The sequence below is a fragment of the Megalobrama amblycephala genome, linkage group LG14 (assembly GCF_018812025.1).
Source record: "Megalobrama amblycephala isolate DHTTF-2021 linkage group LG14, ASM1881202v1, whole genome shotgun sequence".
NCBI lineage: Eukaryota > Metazoa > Chordata > Actinopteri > Cypriniformes > Xenocyprididae > Megalobrama > Megalobrama amblycephala.
The window spans coordinates 37,768,918-37,786,842 of NC_063057.1; the positions used below are offsets into that span (position 1 = coordinate 37,768,918).

Below are 17,925 nucleotides of genomic sequence, written 5' to 3' on the forward strand. Positions count from 1 at the left end.
AACCAGCACTCAAACTGCCTTGGTGGAAAAGGGGTATGTGTGGGTTCTAAAGACAGTAGAATTAGGATACAGAATCCAATTTATTTGTCGTCCTCCGCATTTCAATGGTGTGATCTCCACTACCGTGAAGCCGGGGCAAGCGACTTTACTGTCATAAGAACTGCAATCTCTACTGGAGAAAGGGGCCATAGAGCATGTTCCCCCTCTAGAGAGAGAGTCAGGTTACCACAGCAGATACTTCTTAGTTCCCAAGAAGGACAGGGGGCTGCGTCCAATCTTTGATCTTCGAGGCTTAAATCGTTCAGTCAAAGCCCTCAAGTTCAAGATGTTAACCGTAAAAATGATCGTGTCGCAAATCCAACGATTGGTTTGTCACGATCGATCACAAGGACGCATATTTTCACATAGAAATATTGCCACAACACAGGAGGTTCCTGAGGTTCGCTTTCGGGGGCAAAGCTTACCAATATCGGGTTCTTCCATTCAGCCTAGCCTTATCGCCCCGCACATACACAAAATGCATGGATGCAGCCCTGGCTCCGTTGCGACTCCAGGGCATTCGTATTTTGAACTACATAGACGACTGGCTAATACTAGCACAGTCGCAAGAGATGGCATTACAACACAGGTGTCGTACTAGCCCATCTAGTTTCTCTAGGGATGAGATTAAACGAGAGGAAAGTGTTCTCTGTCCTACCCAGAGAATGTCATATTTAGGGGTCATCTGGGATTCGACCATGATGCGGGCACGATTGTCTCCCGCTTAAGTCGAGACCATTCTAACCACTCTGAACAATGTCAGGCTAGGCCAAGATTGCACTGTTCTGCAGTATCAAGAAATGTTAAGTCTCATGGCATCAGCTTCCTCTGTGATTCCTATGGGCCTCTTGCACATGAGACGTTTCAGTTGTGGCTCAGAGACGAGGGGTTTTGTCTAAGCAATTCTCTACGGCAAATAAGGGCAAGGGCACACGCTCAGTGCTTCGTGCCCTTTCTAAAATCCATGTTTATGGTAAGTCACGTGCTAATGCTTCGTGCACTTTCTAAAATCCATGTTTATGGTAAGGGTTACGTGCTGCGGCTTCGTTCCCTTTCTATGTGGCTCAGACCTCGGTTCTTCACCCTGGGTCCCACTCTAGGTGCGTTGATGTTGCAAGATGCCAACAACAGATGCTGGGCTTAGGTGGCCGTCCAGTCCAAAGGGATATGGTGAGGTCATCATCTCGATTGGCACATCAATTGCCTCGAATTGATGGCTGTATTTCTGGCCCTGAAATACTTCCTCCACCAGTTAAGGGGGTTACCATGTCCTAGTGCGGGTGGACATTACTGCGGTAGCCTCTAATATGAATCGCCAGGGTGGCCTGCGTTGCAACGTCTAGACAGGCTACTGCAGCGCGTTCTGCTCTGGGCTCAGGACAAGTTCCTGTCCCTCATGGTGATTTATATCCCCAGATATCTGTCCAGACAGAGCATACCGACGGGGGGAGTAGGAAATCCACCCGAGGTAGTCAAATCTGGTAAAGATTTTATGAAACAGATGGACCTCTTCGCCCCAACAGGCAGCTCAATGTCCACTCTATTTCTTTTGGAGTCACCCAGCTTCCCCTGGGTCTGGATGTGATGAGCATATGTGGCCCAGAATGTGCCTGTATGCGTTTACTCCGGTTTCTGTGCTCCCAGGAGTTCTAGCCAATTTCGCCAACAAGTGACTTGCCTCTTTCTGATAGCGCCGCGTTGGCTGAATGGAATATGGTTCTCAGAGATAATATATCTCCTCGACAGCTCGCCTTGGGTGATTACCGAGCAGGAGGGACCTTCTGTCTCAGGCGCAGGGAACAATATTTCATCCCCGGCCAGAGATGTGGAATCTTCATGTTTGGCCCCTGAGGGGAACAAACTGAGGGACACAGGGCTTTCACCTGAAGTTATCGAGACTATTTTAAATGCTAGAGCTCCCTCTACTAGAGCAAGTTATACCAACAAATGGGGTGTCTTTGAAAGATGGTGTACTGCACACAATGCAGATCCAGTAAACTGCCAAACTGCTACAGTTCTGGACTTCCTGCAGGGAAAATTATCGACAGGTACATGCCCCGCCACTCTCAGGGTTTATGTAGCTGCTCTCTCGGCTTGCCACGCTTTGATTGACGGGGTGCCTTTTGGGCAAGCATGTCCTGCTCTCTCGCTTCATTCGAGGAGCTAGGAGGCTTAAGCCTCCTTCTAGAACCAGGATCCCTTCATGGGACCTAGCAATAGTCCTGGAGGGCCTGTACTTGTACCTATAACTTCTCTCAAAAGAATTGGGGATTTGCAGGCTCTGTCCATTGTGCCATCCTGCTTAGACTTTGCCCCAGGAATGGTGAAAGCTATTTTGCATCCTCATCCTGACTATCTGCCTAAGGTTCCTTTCTCGAACTTGCATCTGGTCACTCTTGAAGCCTTCTGCCCTCCGCCGTTCACAACGCCAGATCAGGAGAGACTTCACAGAGTGTGTCCAGTCCGTGCTCTTCAGACTTATGTCCACCGCAGCAGCCAGTGGCGCAAGTCAGAGCAACTGTTTGTTTGTCATGGCGGCCATAACAGGGGAGCAGCCGCCATGAAACAGACCATGTCACTTTGGGTGAGAGATGCTATTGCCCTTGCTTATGAGGCGCGTGGTCATACTTCGCCAACAGGCATCAGGGCTCATTCCACCAGGGGAGTTGCCTCTTCTAGAGCTTTGGCGGGGGCGCCCCCTTACAAAATGTTTGTGATGCGGCAGGTTGGTCCTCTCCGCACACATTCATAAGGTTTTATAGTTTGGATGTTCATGTTACTCCGGGCTCTCATGTCCTTGAGTCGACATCGCAAGCTAGTGTCTGAGACTCGCTACGACGCATTCCTATGACGTCACGCAAGGCTATAAATATAGGTAAATTTCATTGACGTTGTTTTACACACATATTCACAGCTGGTCACGACTAAAAGATGTTCCCATAGCGCTGAATAAAGCGCAGCTTCTCGTTCCCGCCTTTTCAGGGAACAGGGTTACAGTGAAGTAACCCGGGACATTCTCTTGCTACAACATTGTGAGTGGCTGAATTTATAGTGATATTTACCCCATTTTACTGACACTGGTTCAGTCAGACTGCTGTGAATGAGCAGACAATCATAAGATCCTTCATGGTTTCTGTTGATCTTCACACTGATTCTCATCTGAAAGGTTTCATCATCATTTGGTCTGATTCCAGAAGATGTTTGATTATCAAGGATGTTTCTGTTCAATCTAATGTTCATCTGAACATCTCTGGGGTAGAAACCAGTGGCCAGACACGTCAGAACCAGATTACTGTGATCATCAGGAGCTTTCCTCGCAAAGATGTGAACATGTGGAGAACCTGGAGTAGATAATAATAAGGCAATTAACAAACATTTACAAAGAATTTTGTTTAGTCTCTGTGGTTTCCATGAGAAAAATTATATTATTCTTTTCCTTTAAAAAAAAAAAAAAGAAAAGAAATCATATTTTATGTTTCACAGAAGAAACTCATACATATTTGGAATGACATGCTGGTATCTATAGTTCTGTGCTTATTAATTTTGTCTTTAAAATTCATTATCTAATAACTGCTATGTAATCCAATGTGACAGTCAGTGATGTCACTTTCCACACTTATGCACTGAGCAATATAAGCACATAAAAATCTTTCAGCTATATATATATATATATTAGACCAAATTAAGAGTGTTTCACAATGCAAAGGACCCAAATAGATACAAACCCCAGAAAGTTAAATGAAATACTCAAATTTTAAAGACAAAATTTGAGTTTTGTCTTTTAAAAATTTTAAAGAAAAAATTAATAAGCACAGAACTATAGATACCAGCATGTCATTCCAAATCTGTATGAGTTTCTTCTGTGAAACATAAAATATGATTTCTTTTTTTTTTCTTTCTTTTTTTTTTTAAAGGAAAAGAATAATATATTTTTTCTCATATTTCTCCACCTGTCCTTGCTGGTGATGATAATGATAAATCACCTCTTACAGAGAAACATTATACAAATGAGAACATCAGATGGGGTCAAAAAAATAAAATAAGTTTATTTTTCTGACTCTATTGGCAGATATTTGTTCTTGGTTTAAGCAAAACCTATTTATGAAATTTTGAAACAAGAATTTATATTTTGTTTAGTTTTGTTTCAATAGTTTGTACTGGAAAACAAGACAAAAATAAAAAGTAAGAACTGTTTTTTTTTTTTTTTTCAGTGAATACAAACAAAGGCAGGATCTAATTACACTGATCTGATCAGAACTTACTCTTAATTGTGTTATTAAACGTTGAGATCCAGTTAAAGCAGTTCTTGAAGAAATCTTTGATGTACTGGTTTCGTTCTGTTTGATGATCCCATTCCTCTTTAGTTTCTTTGGCTTTGGAGTTTTTATCAATCCACTGCATAGTGTGATTATTAAAGGATATAAAATCCTCTCCATCAAATCTTTTTTCATTAAAGACATTAAAACTCTTCACTGTTCCATTAAGTTTCTCCAGTTCACAGCCAATTTTTTTCTGAAGAACATGAAGCTCTACAATCACAGAACAACACTCATGACAAACTTGAACAAAAGCGACAGTAAAAACGTCCATGAAGTTTGCATGTTTTTTTTTTTTTTGAGCTGTTTAATAAATTTACATATTGTTTAAATGTCTTATTTTTTATATAGAGAAATGTATGTTTCACTTGTTCAAGTCTTTGTATTAAATGTTTATTTTTGTATTTCATTCGATTAGGCACAGTATATTTACCATTGTCTATTTGAGTACTATTTATAACAACATGAACATGAAGCAAATAACATAATCACGTAATACAGTCAAATGGGAAACAAACACGGTTCGGTTACACATATATTAATATATTTAACATTGCCTACATTTATTCATATACATTAAAATTTTGTTTATCGTTTAATAACAATGAACTTTTGTGTTTATAAATGATCAATGAAAAGAGACCTTAGGCTATTTACAGGTGCCCAAGAACATGTTTTCAAAAGATGTAATATAAGTATTAGGTGTCCCCTGAATGTGTCTGTGAAGTTTCAGCTCAAAATACCCCATAGTTTGTTTTTTTTTATTAATTTTTTTAACTGCCTATTTTGGGGCATCATTATAAACGTGCCGATTTATGCAGCGCGGCCCCTTTAAATCTCGTGCTCTCCGCCCACGGAGCTCGCGCTTGCCTTAAACAGCTATAAACAAAGTTCACACAGCTAATATAACCCTCAAAATGGATCTTTACAAAGTGTTCGTCATGCAACATGTCTAATCGCATAAGTAGAGTATTTAATTGGATGTTTACCTTTGATTCTGCATGAGTTTGATTGTGCTCCGTGGCTAACAGCTAATGCTACACTGTTGGAGAGATTTATAAAGAATGAAGTTGTGTTTATGAATTATACGACTGCAAATGTTTAAAAAATGAAAATAGCGATGGCTCTTGTCTCCGCGAATACAGTAAGAAACGATGGTAACTTTAACCACATTTAACAGTACATTAGCAACATGCTAACGAAACATTTAGAAAGACAATTTACAAATATCACTAAAAATATCATGATATCATGGATCATGTCAGTTATTATTGCTCCATCTGCAATTTTTTGCTATTGTTCTTGCTTGCTTACGTAGTCTGATGATTCAGCTGTGCACAGATCCAGACGTTAATACTGGCTGCCCTTGTCTAATGCCTTTCATAATGTTGGGAACATGGGCTGGCATATGCAAATATTGGGGTCATACATATTAATGATCCCGACTGTTACGTAACAGTCGGTGTTATGTTGAGATTCGCCTGTTCTTCAGGTCTTTTAAACAAATGAGATTTATATAAGAAGGAGGAAACAATGGAGTTTGAGACTCACTGTATGTCATTTCCATGTACTGAACTCTTGTTATTCAACTATGCCGAGGTAAATTCAATTTTTGAATCTAGGGCACCTTTAAATGTGTCAGTAAATATTGTCTATCTAATCAAACACTCACCAGGACACTCCGGAGATGGTGTGCACTTTGACAGATTGTACAGCAGATTTATGAACTCTTCTCTAGTTTCAGGTGGTTCTGGAGCTTTGGCCCAGTCAGTCAGATTCCTTCTTACCCAGACTCCTTTTTCATTACTGTAGTAAGCGATTTGTTTGTCATCGGACTCACACACGCCACTGAATACTGTAAATGGGTCTGTTTTGGTCTTGGCTGTAATCAAGTAGTGAAGGTAATGTGTTTCTGAAAATAAACCACAAACAACAATGAAAACAGGTAGCGACATATTTTCTCTTATCAGATTGTGTAAAACAACAGGTGACAATATGGTTTCTAGCAGGGGCGGAGCCAGACATTGTAAACATTCGGGGCTTAGCCCAAATCTATATTTGTCCAATGACATTTTAATTTACTGTCATGAAAGGAGCTTTTTAGTAGTATTCTTGGTTAAAGTTCATAAAATGTACATTATTTCCCACTGGAATTATTAAAACTATGTTGGGTGTACCTCATCTAGGGGTGTTTATTATTCTGCTTATTTTGCTTGTTTTATGGAAAAACTCACTTATTTTGACTTATTTTTCCTGAAAACAAGAAAACTTTTTTTTTTTTTTTTTTTTTTTTCAAGAAAATGCTTCTTGATTTAAGAACTTTAAGATATTTTGACTAGAAACAAGACAAAAACTCTAAGTAAGAACAGCATTTTTTGCAGTGTAGCATATTTGTAAAGTAACACTGTCAGAAAGGCCCTTTCTGTTCTGATCTCAACATTGGTGTAGCCTACATCGTTCATACCGGGAGATCAAGTTTATATATGCTTTTTCTGTTCCTTCCTTACTATATTTCTTATTGTAAAGCGTTTTAGTCAACTGTGGTTGTGTAAAATGGGCTCTATAAATCATGAACAGAAAATCTCGAAAACGCTTTCTGCCTGAAGTGAGTCTCACAACAAGAAACAACACTGGGCCTGCGTTTAAAACGACAGTCAAAAATATGATTTCTCAAACTATTTAAAATACATCCTTAAAGTAAACTCAAAAGGTTTAGTTTCACTGGTAAAATTAAAGTACATCATTAAAGTAAAAATATAAGTCCTGTACAAATAATAATAATAATAATAAAATAAATCGTGAAATAATGGAAATAATTGCGAATAATGTAATAAACAGCAGGCCTGAACATTTTATTTATCTGTTAAAACTTTAATGTCATATTGGTCGCTTGGCTGTTTCCTTTATTAAGGTCCAGAAACTAGTCAGGTTTTTCGTCATGTGTGTGATGTTCTTTTTTTAATATGATCTATCCCTTGCGTTAGCTTTACTACTACATATATTTATAGAGATGATAAATAAAAACCTCCCTGTACAGCTATGATCATCTGTTTTGCTGATCTTTCGATGTTATTACTGAAAGGCCGAAGCTGATCGGTTGGTTCTTGTCACATGACCTGCGGTGCGCTTGCGGCATTCTGAAATGTTTAGATGTTTTCATCTCGATGCGCCTAGAAAGCGAACCGCATGCGCGTCGCAACTGCGTCGCTGCCATTATGAGCGCGCGTGCCGCGCGACTAGCCTACATTTGAAATAGCTGACTTGCGCGTGGAAAAGACGCGATGTGTGAACGGCTCCAAACCGTTTCGCTCACATCTTGCGTCTTTTACAGCATCTCGCGCATGACATGGCGTTCTAAAAACGCAGAGTTCAAGTTCAAATCAGTTCAACCTTTACACTTTATTTCTGTTCCCCTCACTTCTACGCATAGGGTTTAGGAACAGCTACAAAAACGCTCGATATTTAATTTATAAATTTGTAGATAACGGAAACTCTGTTCTTACCTTGATGCGCCTTGCTTAGCCTTAGCCATGAGTGAAAAATTATCAAAAACATTACTATGTTGTCCATAACGAAAGTGTTTTTAACAAGAGCGTTTTTTTATTTTTATTTTTTTTACATTTATTTATTTTTACAGTCTATTTCTGGTTGTGTCGCACTGCTTCTGTGACTGTAAGAGAGCTCATACATTTATATATGTATATGCCTGGACGTCAAGCTGCAACCATTGGCTCAATGTACAACAATCTCCGCCCCGTGCGCCCTGGTTGAGGCCGGTGCTGCTGTGTTTTGTACCATCTTACAGCTGTTTTTGTTTGTTTGTTTTTTAAATGAAAGCTGTTATCCAAGTGATGACATGTTTCACGCATTACCTTTCCCTTTGTGTGTCTTCTTTTTTAAAGGAATTTGATTGCACAGCAGCTAATGATCTTGTCACCACTCACAGTCAAGACACTTTGTGTCTGTTTATGGGTTAAGATGTGGTTAAGCACGTTCCGTTGCAGATGATTTCCTGCTTCTGGTGTGTTATATAAAGGCTGTACATTGTACAAATTTAAACACAATAATATACTTTAAACCTTTTTGTTGAACTTAAACATTTAAAAATATAGGTCTATTGTCACTCACTGGGATATAACCATATGATCCATATCCAAATTTGTCAACATTTGTGGTTTATTTCAGACATAGTCATCTATCTGAGATCAAATCTTTCTTTACACAAAAGCACTTTAATAACAGAAGACCAGAAAGAAACAAAAGAACAGCAACTTCTGAGCAATTTGATATATTTACTAAAAACTATAAAACAGTTATTGCACATATTTTCTATATTTTGACATACTGATTTAATTTTATCCATCAGGTGTTTATATGACAACGGAATAAAAAATTAGTTTTTTTTTTTTTTTTTTTTTGTACAGTAATTGGTAACACTTTACAACATAGTTTTATTAAGATTAGTTAACTACATTAGTTAATATGAACTAATAATTACCCGTAGTCCAGGTGATGTGTGAAAAATGTTCACTTTTTCATAAAAGCATGAAATTTGGTACAGTTGTGTTTGGAGCCCTAAACATTTGTTCATGTTGGTTGTTTCTATAATATAGCTACCTGTGCAAAGACTGGTTTTGTGGTTCAGGTCACATGTCTGTTGCTTGCATGTTGTGTAGAGTTTCAAAAGCTTAAACCTTTTGTTCATTAACCCTGAAAATACAGTGACTGTAAAGAGTAGAACATGCAATATGACCTTATAGCTTAAAAAAAGTACACTTAAAACACACATTGCATCTCAATAAATGAAATATTAAATTTGAAAATATTTATTCTGTAATTTGTTAATAACAAAATTGTGAAAACCGTCAATGGAAATCAAAATCATCAACAAACACTGGGTTCAAAAATCACACCAAAAATCGATGTAAAAAACTGAAGTTGCAGGCTCATCCAACTTAATGAAGTTCATCACAGCAACTCATAATGTCAGTCAGTAATGTGTATGTCACGTTCACCAGCTGGATGTGTTCCTCCAGAGGGCACTCCTTCCCACTTTGTGTTCTCCCATTATAAACTACATTCCTCACAATCCTGTGTCTGGACTCATTATGGTGTAATTTCCCCCACCTGCCGATCATTTACCGTTTCAGTTTGCCTATTTAAGCTCTTGTGTTTTAGTTGTAGGTCAAGAGTCATTGTTTGTATTTATTTCTCTGTCAGGGTACATAGATGTCTTGTTCCTTCCTTTGTGGTCTTTGGATTATGTTCCTGTTTCTTTGTGTGGACTATTTGCCAGTTTCCAGGTTTGGAGTGTCTTTATTTTTTGCCTTTTGTTATGAAATTGTATGTGCATTTGGATTCTCACTTTACCTCATTTCTTCAAACACGTAATAGTAGGGCTGCACAATGAATCAAATTTCTAATCGTGATTACGTAATCGTTCAAATGTGCAATTAAAAAAAAAAGTCCACTTACAGAACATTATTTTTTGTGCTTAAGATGTGTGTTTTTTCTATCTACAGGTTATTTTAATTTTAGTTTTGGCGTAACGTCATAATACCATATATTTATACTATTTTTATTTAAAAAAGAAAGCAAACCAATGACATTTGAGGCTTAATGCTATAGTTTTTCAGGAAGAGTGTTTTCAGCTTGCATATTTTCATATAAAAATATGACATGCAGTTGCTTCACACAAGCTATTCAAAACATATTTCAGTAAAATGCGATAATTGTAATTAATAATAACAATTACAATTTCAAGGGAATAATCATCAATTTTTTTTGTCATAACCGTAGAGCCCAGTGTGATGAGACTGATAAAACATTAAACTAAATAAATACACGATTATAATCATATGAGTTGTCTACGTTCCTCGAGCAGTTACTGTTTTTTTCCATAAACATGTCTATGTATTAGACTTTAGCATCACACAAGTATATTTATGCCTCATACAGTGATCAGAATCCCCTTCGGATCACAAGGAAGTTATTTAAGTGAGCTTTTAGCTGAAAATTGTTTAGAATGTCTTAAATGTTGAAGTTAGCTGGTAATCTGATATAATAACATTATTAGCAGCGGTGTTGACCGTCTCCTGTTCATGACCACTCCTCAAGCCCCAGTGTGCCCGCTTTGGACCAAGGTATTCTGCGGGCAAAAAACCCTGGCCATTGTCCAAGTGCAGCTTTTAATAAACAAATCCAAGATCATAGTCGTCCAAGCAAAGGTCATAAATCCATCGAACAGTCCATAACAGAAACAGGGAAAAAATAATCAAACACCAGTGACATAAAACAAAACCTTGATAACAAAAAGCAGAAACAAACAGGTATTAATAGACAGAACTAATGATCAAACACAAAACAGCTGGGTGCAAATGACAGGATAATGAGTCCGGGAAGTGTGTTATGGGAAATGAAGTCCAAGTGATGAAAACCAAAAGTCCAGGTTGGAGTGCCCTCTAGTGGCAGACAAGGGCACTCCCAGTAATAAACATGACAGTCCCCCCCCTCAAAGGAGCGGCTACCAGACGCTCCACCAGACAAAAAAAACAAAACCACAAAAACTCAGGAGGGAGGTGGACTGGAGGAGGATCAGGGGGAGGGATGGCGGGCCAAGTCTGGGGTCCCAACTGATACCAGGGTGGTGCTGGTGGAACTGACCAGGCGGGTTCCAGAGGGTCTGGAGTCCTGGCTGAGTGCCAGGGCGGTGCTGGAGGAACCGACCAGGTGGGTTCCAGCAGATCAGGAGTCCTGGCTGAGTGCCAGGGCGGTGCTGGAAGAACTGACCAGACGGGCTTCAGTGGGGCAGACAGCCTGGGTGGTGGCGGCAAGGCAGACCAACAATGGACTGTTCTGGAACGACTGCAGGCTCCTCCAGGATAACAGCGGGGTCAGGCCAGCAAACAGGTCCACGATCAAAGGAACCTGAATGGATCCTCCAGGCCCACAAGACAGCCAGAACATAAAACAAGAAAACAGTCCTTCTGGCCACGTCGGGACTGATAGGAAGTGCCTGCGGGGCTGGAGCAGACTCTGAAAAGGCCTCCGGGCCTTGAAGAATGGAGGAAGCCTTCCTTCTCCTCCTCCTCCTCCGTTTCCGTGGATGAGGCAGAGATTCAGTGCCCACTTCCTCTATGAACTCTAGAGCGGACTCACGGGCCGGAACGGGCTCTGGAGCGGACTCACAGGCTGGAGCGGACTCTGGAGCGGACTCACGGGCCGGAATGGACTCTGGAGCAGACTCACAGGCTGGAGTGGACTCTGGAGCGGCTCACGGGCTGGAGCGGGCTTTTGAGTGGACTCACGGGCTGGAGAGATCTCTGGGATGAACTCACAAACAGAAACGGGCTCTGGGACGGACTCACGATCTGGAGCGGACTCAGAAGCAGGTGCTGGAGGTATACATATCAAACCGTTCCTACGGAGATACAAATAATGGGCGAAATTCCAGAATGTAAGGGTCCTGACCAGGTCCATTTCCCACCACGGCAGAGGGTCATCTAAACACTTATTAAAAATGTCTTTGAGGACTCCATCTGGGTGACTAAACCTCTCAGTCCGTGACCAGAAATTCTGTGTGAACGCCCGCACTGCCATACCTCGCTGCCTCATCGTGGACAGATCCTGAGGACAGCCCCGACTTCCCGAAACCTTGATAACAAAAAGCAGAAACAATCAGGTATAAATAGACAGAACTAATGATCAAACACAAAACAGCTGGGTGCAAATGACAGGGTCATGAGTCCGGGAAGTGTGTTATGGGAAATGAAGTCCAAGTGATTAAAACCAGTCCATGTTGGAGTGCCCTCTAGTGGCAGACAAGGGCACTCCCAGTAATAATCATGACACATTGGCCCAGAGGAAACGGCCCTGGCAAATACTAGCATGCTCTCTTTTGGTGTTACAGCGGAAACGCAGCTAATGATTCCATCACAGTCTCTTCTACATTGACACAGATCTGGCTTTTTTTTTTTTGTATTACAGCCACAACTTAGGTGTGGACTAGCTTGTCTGTGGAAGTGTTGACCACAATGGTCTCCAATCACATGGGTCCATTCAACCCCAGACTGAGAACCCCTCAAATGCATGTCCTTAACAGTGTCCTCTTTGGTACACTGCTCTTTTGAGGTGCTGTACCAGTGCATCCTTAGATGAGAGGATTTGTTCCATTCCTCTTCCATTCTTTGTGAACAACGCAAGACAAGCTTGATCGATCTTGAGTTGGCTGCTGGTGTGATCATAGAGGAGAATTGTGAGGTAGTTCATAATGGAAATCACCTCCTCTGGAATGCTTTTTGGAGCCTTTGGCAGCTCATTGAAGGCCTCTGTTGTCATGTCATCTGCAGTCCAGATCCTCTGCTGTCCTCTTGCCCCTGGCTGCAAGTTTAGATGTTGTGTCACAGCCAGTGGAGGCATAGAACACAGGAAGGGTCTTGGATTTGTCAGAACCTAGAGATTTGTCAGTCTCATGGGCAGGTATGTATCTGAAGTTCTTGCCGGTCCCAAATGCTACCCACATCTCCTCAATGTCCAGCTCTGACACATGTAATGGCTCGGATTATAACATCTGTGTCTACAGTGCACAGGGTGGTCTTTTTAAATCCTTTTCTTGCGAAATCTGCATTCTTGTATCTGCCTTTTCATGTATGCAAGAGGGAATCTGATTTGATTCTTGTGCAGACCAGTGTACCATAACAGAAACTGAGGACTTTCTTGGGTAACACTTTATTTTACACTGTCATTGTTACATATGATACATGTATTCACTCTATGCATAATTACATGCACCCTCAGATTCCAGATATTCAAATAGTTGTATCTCAGCCAAATATTGTCCTATCCTAACAAACCATACATCAATGGAAAGCCTAGTTCTTCAGCTTTCAGATTTCAAATTCAAAATTGATCCTTATGACTGGTTTTGTGGTTCAGGGTCACATATTATAAAGGGGTATTTTGTGTTGTGAGCCACAAGTGCAAACTTATTTGCGTAATCCATTTTTGTGGCCGGGATTCTGTCAGGTACTGCTGCTGGAAAACAGGCGAGGAAGACGAAGATTCTCAGAAGACGTAATTTAACATATAAGTAGACAGGACAGAGGTAGCATCTCTTCACAGGTGCTGGTCATCTGAAGTCTTCATAGGAGGCTGGATCCAAGCCATAAGGCTTTATAGGAAGTGTTTCAGCAGGGGTTTTTACCAACCATTGGCAAGCAACTCGATTCCCCCTGTTTCCTCCTGCATATACTGTAACTCAAATTTAACACTCAAATCTGAAATAAACAATGTTGAGGAAAAAACTTTATTTGATTGATATGCATGTTTTTGTTCATATAATCATATATTCATTCATATGCTTATGGATCATTGTGTAATGCTTGCTTTACACAGAACTGTTTTGAAGTCAGATGTATGAGAATGTTCAAGATGTATGGACAAGTGTTTTAAACTTTCTTACCATGTGTGGAAAATTACAGTAGGGTAGAGCTGTAACATTGAAGGCTAGGAAGAGATATAAAGGTGGGAGAAACCCTCCCTTTTTTGTCACACTCTGCAGCAACTTTGAATCTCTGTATGACTGCTGAACTTTCTTGTACAATAAATAAAACTTTTAAAGACAATTGGACAAGTTTGTCTCTTTTGCAGTGAGAGTCATTTTTATTTGCCACAACCATCACAACAGAAACAAAACAATACTGCAAGACCCAGGAAGTGGTCTGTGTCAGGAGCTTCCTGTTTCTGACACTTTTTTTTAGTTTTATATAACTGGCATACATACATACATACATACATACATACAGTGCGTGCATAATTATTATGTGAGTTAATATTTTGATCAGATTTTTTTCCAAGCACATTTGACCAATTCCAAACCACACCAATCTTAATAACTACTATTTTACTAAAATACAAATGTTGTATTTAATCATTTATAAGTGATATATAATTGTTAAGGAAGACTGGTGTGCAGGCCTCTCTGAAGGCGAGTCCCTGACAGTATGAGCGTTTGTCAGCCAACAAAGACTTGCAGTCAGGTAGCTGGCCTTTGCAGGCCTCCTTGAGAGCATGCACATATCCTAGCATGGCTAAAGTGGATCACTTTCCTGCTGCTGGCTCCCTCTGGGCTGAGGTTTACCTATGAGGTCAAGCTTATTACTCCCTGCAAGATAATTAACACTTTCAAATGGCCAGAAAGCTACTAAAACCATATTTAAAACAGTTCATGTGACTACAGTGGTTCAACCTTAATATTATAAAGCGACGAGAATACTTTTTGTGTGCAAAAATTAAATAAAGAAAAAAATTTCAAAACACTCCTTTACGAATCTGTTTTCGAATCAGTGATTCGGAGCGCATATCAGACTGCCAAAATCAGGTAAACTACTGAAATTTCAAAACACTTATGACATAACGAAGCCTCGCTTACTGAAATCATGTGACTTTGGTGCTCTGATTCAAAACAAAAGATTCGTAACACTTTGAAGCTTCATGAAGCAGTGCTTGCTAAGAAGTGAGGTGCAGTGTTCAAGGAACTGAAGCAAGTCAGTCAGTGTTCTTGTAGTCACATTTTGCTCATGTGTTCAGTCAAAAGCTTTGATGGTAATAAAGCACACGTTAATGAAACTAAGTCGCTTTATTGAAACATCACAGACAGTGTTCAGCAGCTTCATTCATCATATTTAGATGGTATATGAGTGAAATCAGTGGGATTCTCCTGTCTCTCTTTGGGAATGTCTGCACATCAGAAACAGGAATCACTGATCATTCAGTCTGAGATCTGCACAGATTCAGAGTTTAATTGAATGCGTCAAAGAAAAAAACACTCAAGCCACTGAATGAAATGTTTTGTTCAATTAACCCTCTGAAAGGGCTTGTTAAAGGGCTCAGAGAACAACGATCATAGAATAACGTGTAGGATATTAAAATGATGCTTTAGTGTTTTGTGACATCTGTGACCAAATACTTTTTGTTTATTCATATATTTTCTATTCATTCATAAATATGTTAGAGAAATAATTATTATTGGAGTGCAATAAAATATATTAATTTCATAAAAATACAGTACAGATGTAACTCCCATCTGAACAGCACTAAAGGGTTAAGCTTTTATCCCAAGCAATATGATTGGAATAATTGGGAATTCTGTGCATAAACATCCAGACACAAGAGGAACTTCTTCATTACCACCATCACCACAACATACAAACATCACAAATCAACATTTGATGCTTTATGCATTTTTAAAACATTTTATACATTCTACTCAAATGGTAAAGAAAATCAAAATAAAACATGAGGTAGAATAAGGTTTTTAGCACACTGTGGTCCTCCTTTTGCGAGGACTCCTCTTAATCACTTTCACCGTTTTGTATCTGATGTCCTCATCTGAAACATCAACAGAGAATTATGTTACATGTAACACATATTGTGTGACATCCATGTGTGTATGTATGTGTTGCTGATTCATAAGAAGTTCTCATATGAATATGAATAATCCACGCAATTATTAGTGCATGAGACCCAATGTCTGTTCAAAAGGAGCCAAAATTAAAACTATTTCATTTCTATTGGTGCACATAAACCTGTTTACATCCCAGGACAGTCTGTCAAAACACATCAACACACACTGGACTGTAGTTTGGCCTGGGACTGAATCTTCATCATTATCACCATCACTAAGTCGATCTACCATTTTTTCCTTTATATTTCAGACGAGCGTCTTGAACAGATCCAGGCCTACATTAAAGCGAAAGATTATCTCGACTCTTCCAGGTGTATTGAGCGCATTACTGCCCCTCACTGGCTGCTTGATGAAATCACACTTTCGTTTTCATTCCTGAGGTTCATGATTTCCAGTCGTAAAGGTATTTAAATTCGTTGTCGACAGCATCTTTAAAAATGCATCCTGGACACGCCTCTTCGCGAGTTTCAGCCAATCATCGTCTTAATCAGATCCTGCTCCCTCACGTAATACTAAATGACATTCTGTTGTATATTTCAGATCTCTGACTAAGAGTTTCTTTAATAAAAGCTCTTACGAGGCAAGTGTGAGTAACGCCACACAAACAATCAGAATAACTTACAGAATCACATGCAGCAGATTCATTCATCACATTTAGATAATATATGAGTGAAATCAGTGGGATTCTCCAGCTGTTGGGGTCTCTTTGGGAATCATTGATCATTCTGTCTGAGATCTGAACAGATTTAGTTAATAAAATATGCATTAGAGACAAAGAAAAAAAAACATCTGAATGAAATGTTTTGTTCATTTAAACTCTGAAAGGGCTCATTAAAGGGCTCATAACACTTTAGTGAAGATGCATTCATTTATTATAGTGCACTATGAAAACAGATGTACAAAAAGGCACATTTATGCATTTATCAGACACTTTCATCCAAAGAGACTCACAGTGTATACAAGCTAAAATATTCTATTTTTCAACACTTGTTGTCCTGAGAGAATCTGTTTCCTCTCACCCACAATATCAATTCAGTATCACCCACATCAACATTAACAGCAAGAAGAAAGAAAACTTTCCCCAAGTATTTTTTATTTATACATTTAATTTAACGCATCTTGTACCAGGGCTGGTTCTTGACCTCTAGCTATGGAAGAGTAGGCTTCTATCTGAGTATGACTGCAGCTCTGCACAATGACAGGAATAATTTTATTTTCACTTTAACAGTCTTTACTTTTCCACCATCCAACGACATTTCTGAAAGTAAACATGACAGGACCTTGTTATTACTGAGTGTGACTTTAACGTGCGTCTGAGTGATAGATAACCCGCATACTCTCATACTTCAGTGTTGTTGATAAGATTGTGGTGAAGCAGATATTCTGTTATACATTCAGTTTAGTAACATTAACAACAAGTCAAACAGGACAAGCTTTCAAGTTAAAGCATGTGCATTTTAAACATGTTTTTTCTCTGCTCATGCAATACATGCGTGTTCTTGCTGAAGTTTTCTAGCTTGCATAAACTAAACTGCTCAGGTAGTGTCAATAATATGAGCCGGTTCAAAATTTCACTTACAAATAAATCAGAGCTATAGAAATGCATATTCACATTTACAAGTGAATATGAAGATGTGCCTCAGATTGCTTTCAATCAATGAACAAATCATAAAATAATAATAATACAGAATATTAAGAAGTGAACAGGTTTTCTCTGATAATAAATAATATTAGAATGGCTATTAAAAACCAGAGGGTCAATGTCACATAGTAAATCAATCACCAACAGAATAATTTTAAACGGGGATTATTGTAAACACAGATATCAGATACCAGTCGTGTCTAAAGTGAATCGGATATGATAAAAAGATTGGATCTGTGCTTTAAGATTTGCAGTGTAAACACAGCTGATGTCTGAGGCTGACACTCCTCAGATCCCGGTCAGTAGTGTGACTCCTGTCTCATAGTTGAACAGACTGACCGCAGCTTGTTCAGTGTCAGGATTAGGGACTGAAGTCTGTGATTCTACAACATTATGACTTTGAACCTAGAAAAACATAAAAGATAAAGCAGAAGTTTATAAACACTTCAGTATGAGAATTCAAC

General features: G+C 39.4%; 2 protein-coding genes across 2 annotated transcripts in view; both read right to left on the reverse strand.

Annotated features, from left to right (window-relative positions):
• Positions 1–1,304: 1,304 nt before the first annotated feature.
• LOC125244930 (major histocompatibility complex class I-related gene protein-like) lies at positions 1,305–8,081 on the reverse strand. Its single transcript, XM_048155327.1, has 4 exons — positions 7,859–8,081; positions 6,028–6,267; positions 4,302–4,568; positions 1,305–3,380 (listed from the first exon to the last, which is right to left on the reverse strand). Exons 1-4 carry the CDS (start codon positions 7,923–7,925, stop codon positions 3,031–3,033), a joined length of 924 nt encoding a protein of 307 aa, XP_048011284.1. The 5' UTR covers positions 7,926–8,081; the 3' UTR covers positions 1,305–3,030.
• An 8,598-nt stretch (positions 8,082–16,679) lies between these two features.
• The window catches only part of LOC125244915 (zinc-alpha-2-glycoprotein-like), a 9,889-nt gene continuing 8,643 nt past the window's right edge, over positions 16,680–17,925 (reverse strand). The window contains exon 6 of the mRNA XM_048155304.1: positions 16,680–17,866. Coding sequence (XP_048011261.1) covers positions 17,750–17,866 — 117 coding nt within the window. The 3' untranslated portion in view covers positions 16,680–17,749. The remainder of the gene's footprint in view (positions 17,867–17,925) is intronic.

Bases quoted from the DNA above. Each gene is read 5' to 3' on its own strand.
- LOC125244930 (XM_048155327.1), bottom strand. From the start codon at position 7,925: ATGGACAACATAGTAATGTTTTTGATAATTTTTCACTCATGGCTAAGG. The intron at 4,569-6,027 runs GTGAGTGTTTGA...CTGTGATTGTAG, and splicing joins ACCATCTCCGGAGTGTCCTG to AGCTTCATGTTCTTCAGAAA. The intron at 3,381-4,301 runs GTAAGTTCTGAT...TATCTACTCCAG, and splicing joins GTTTAATAACACAATTAAGA to GTTCTCCACATGTTCACATC.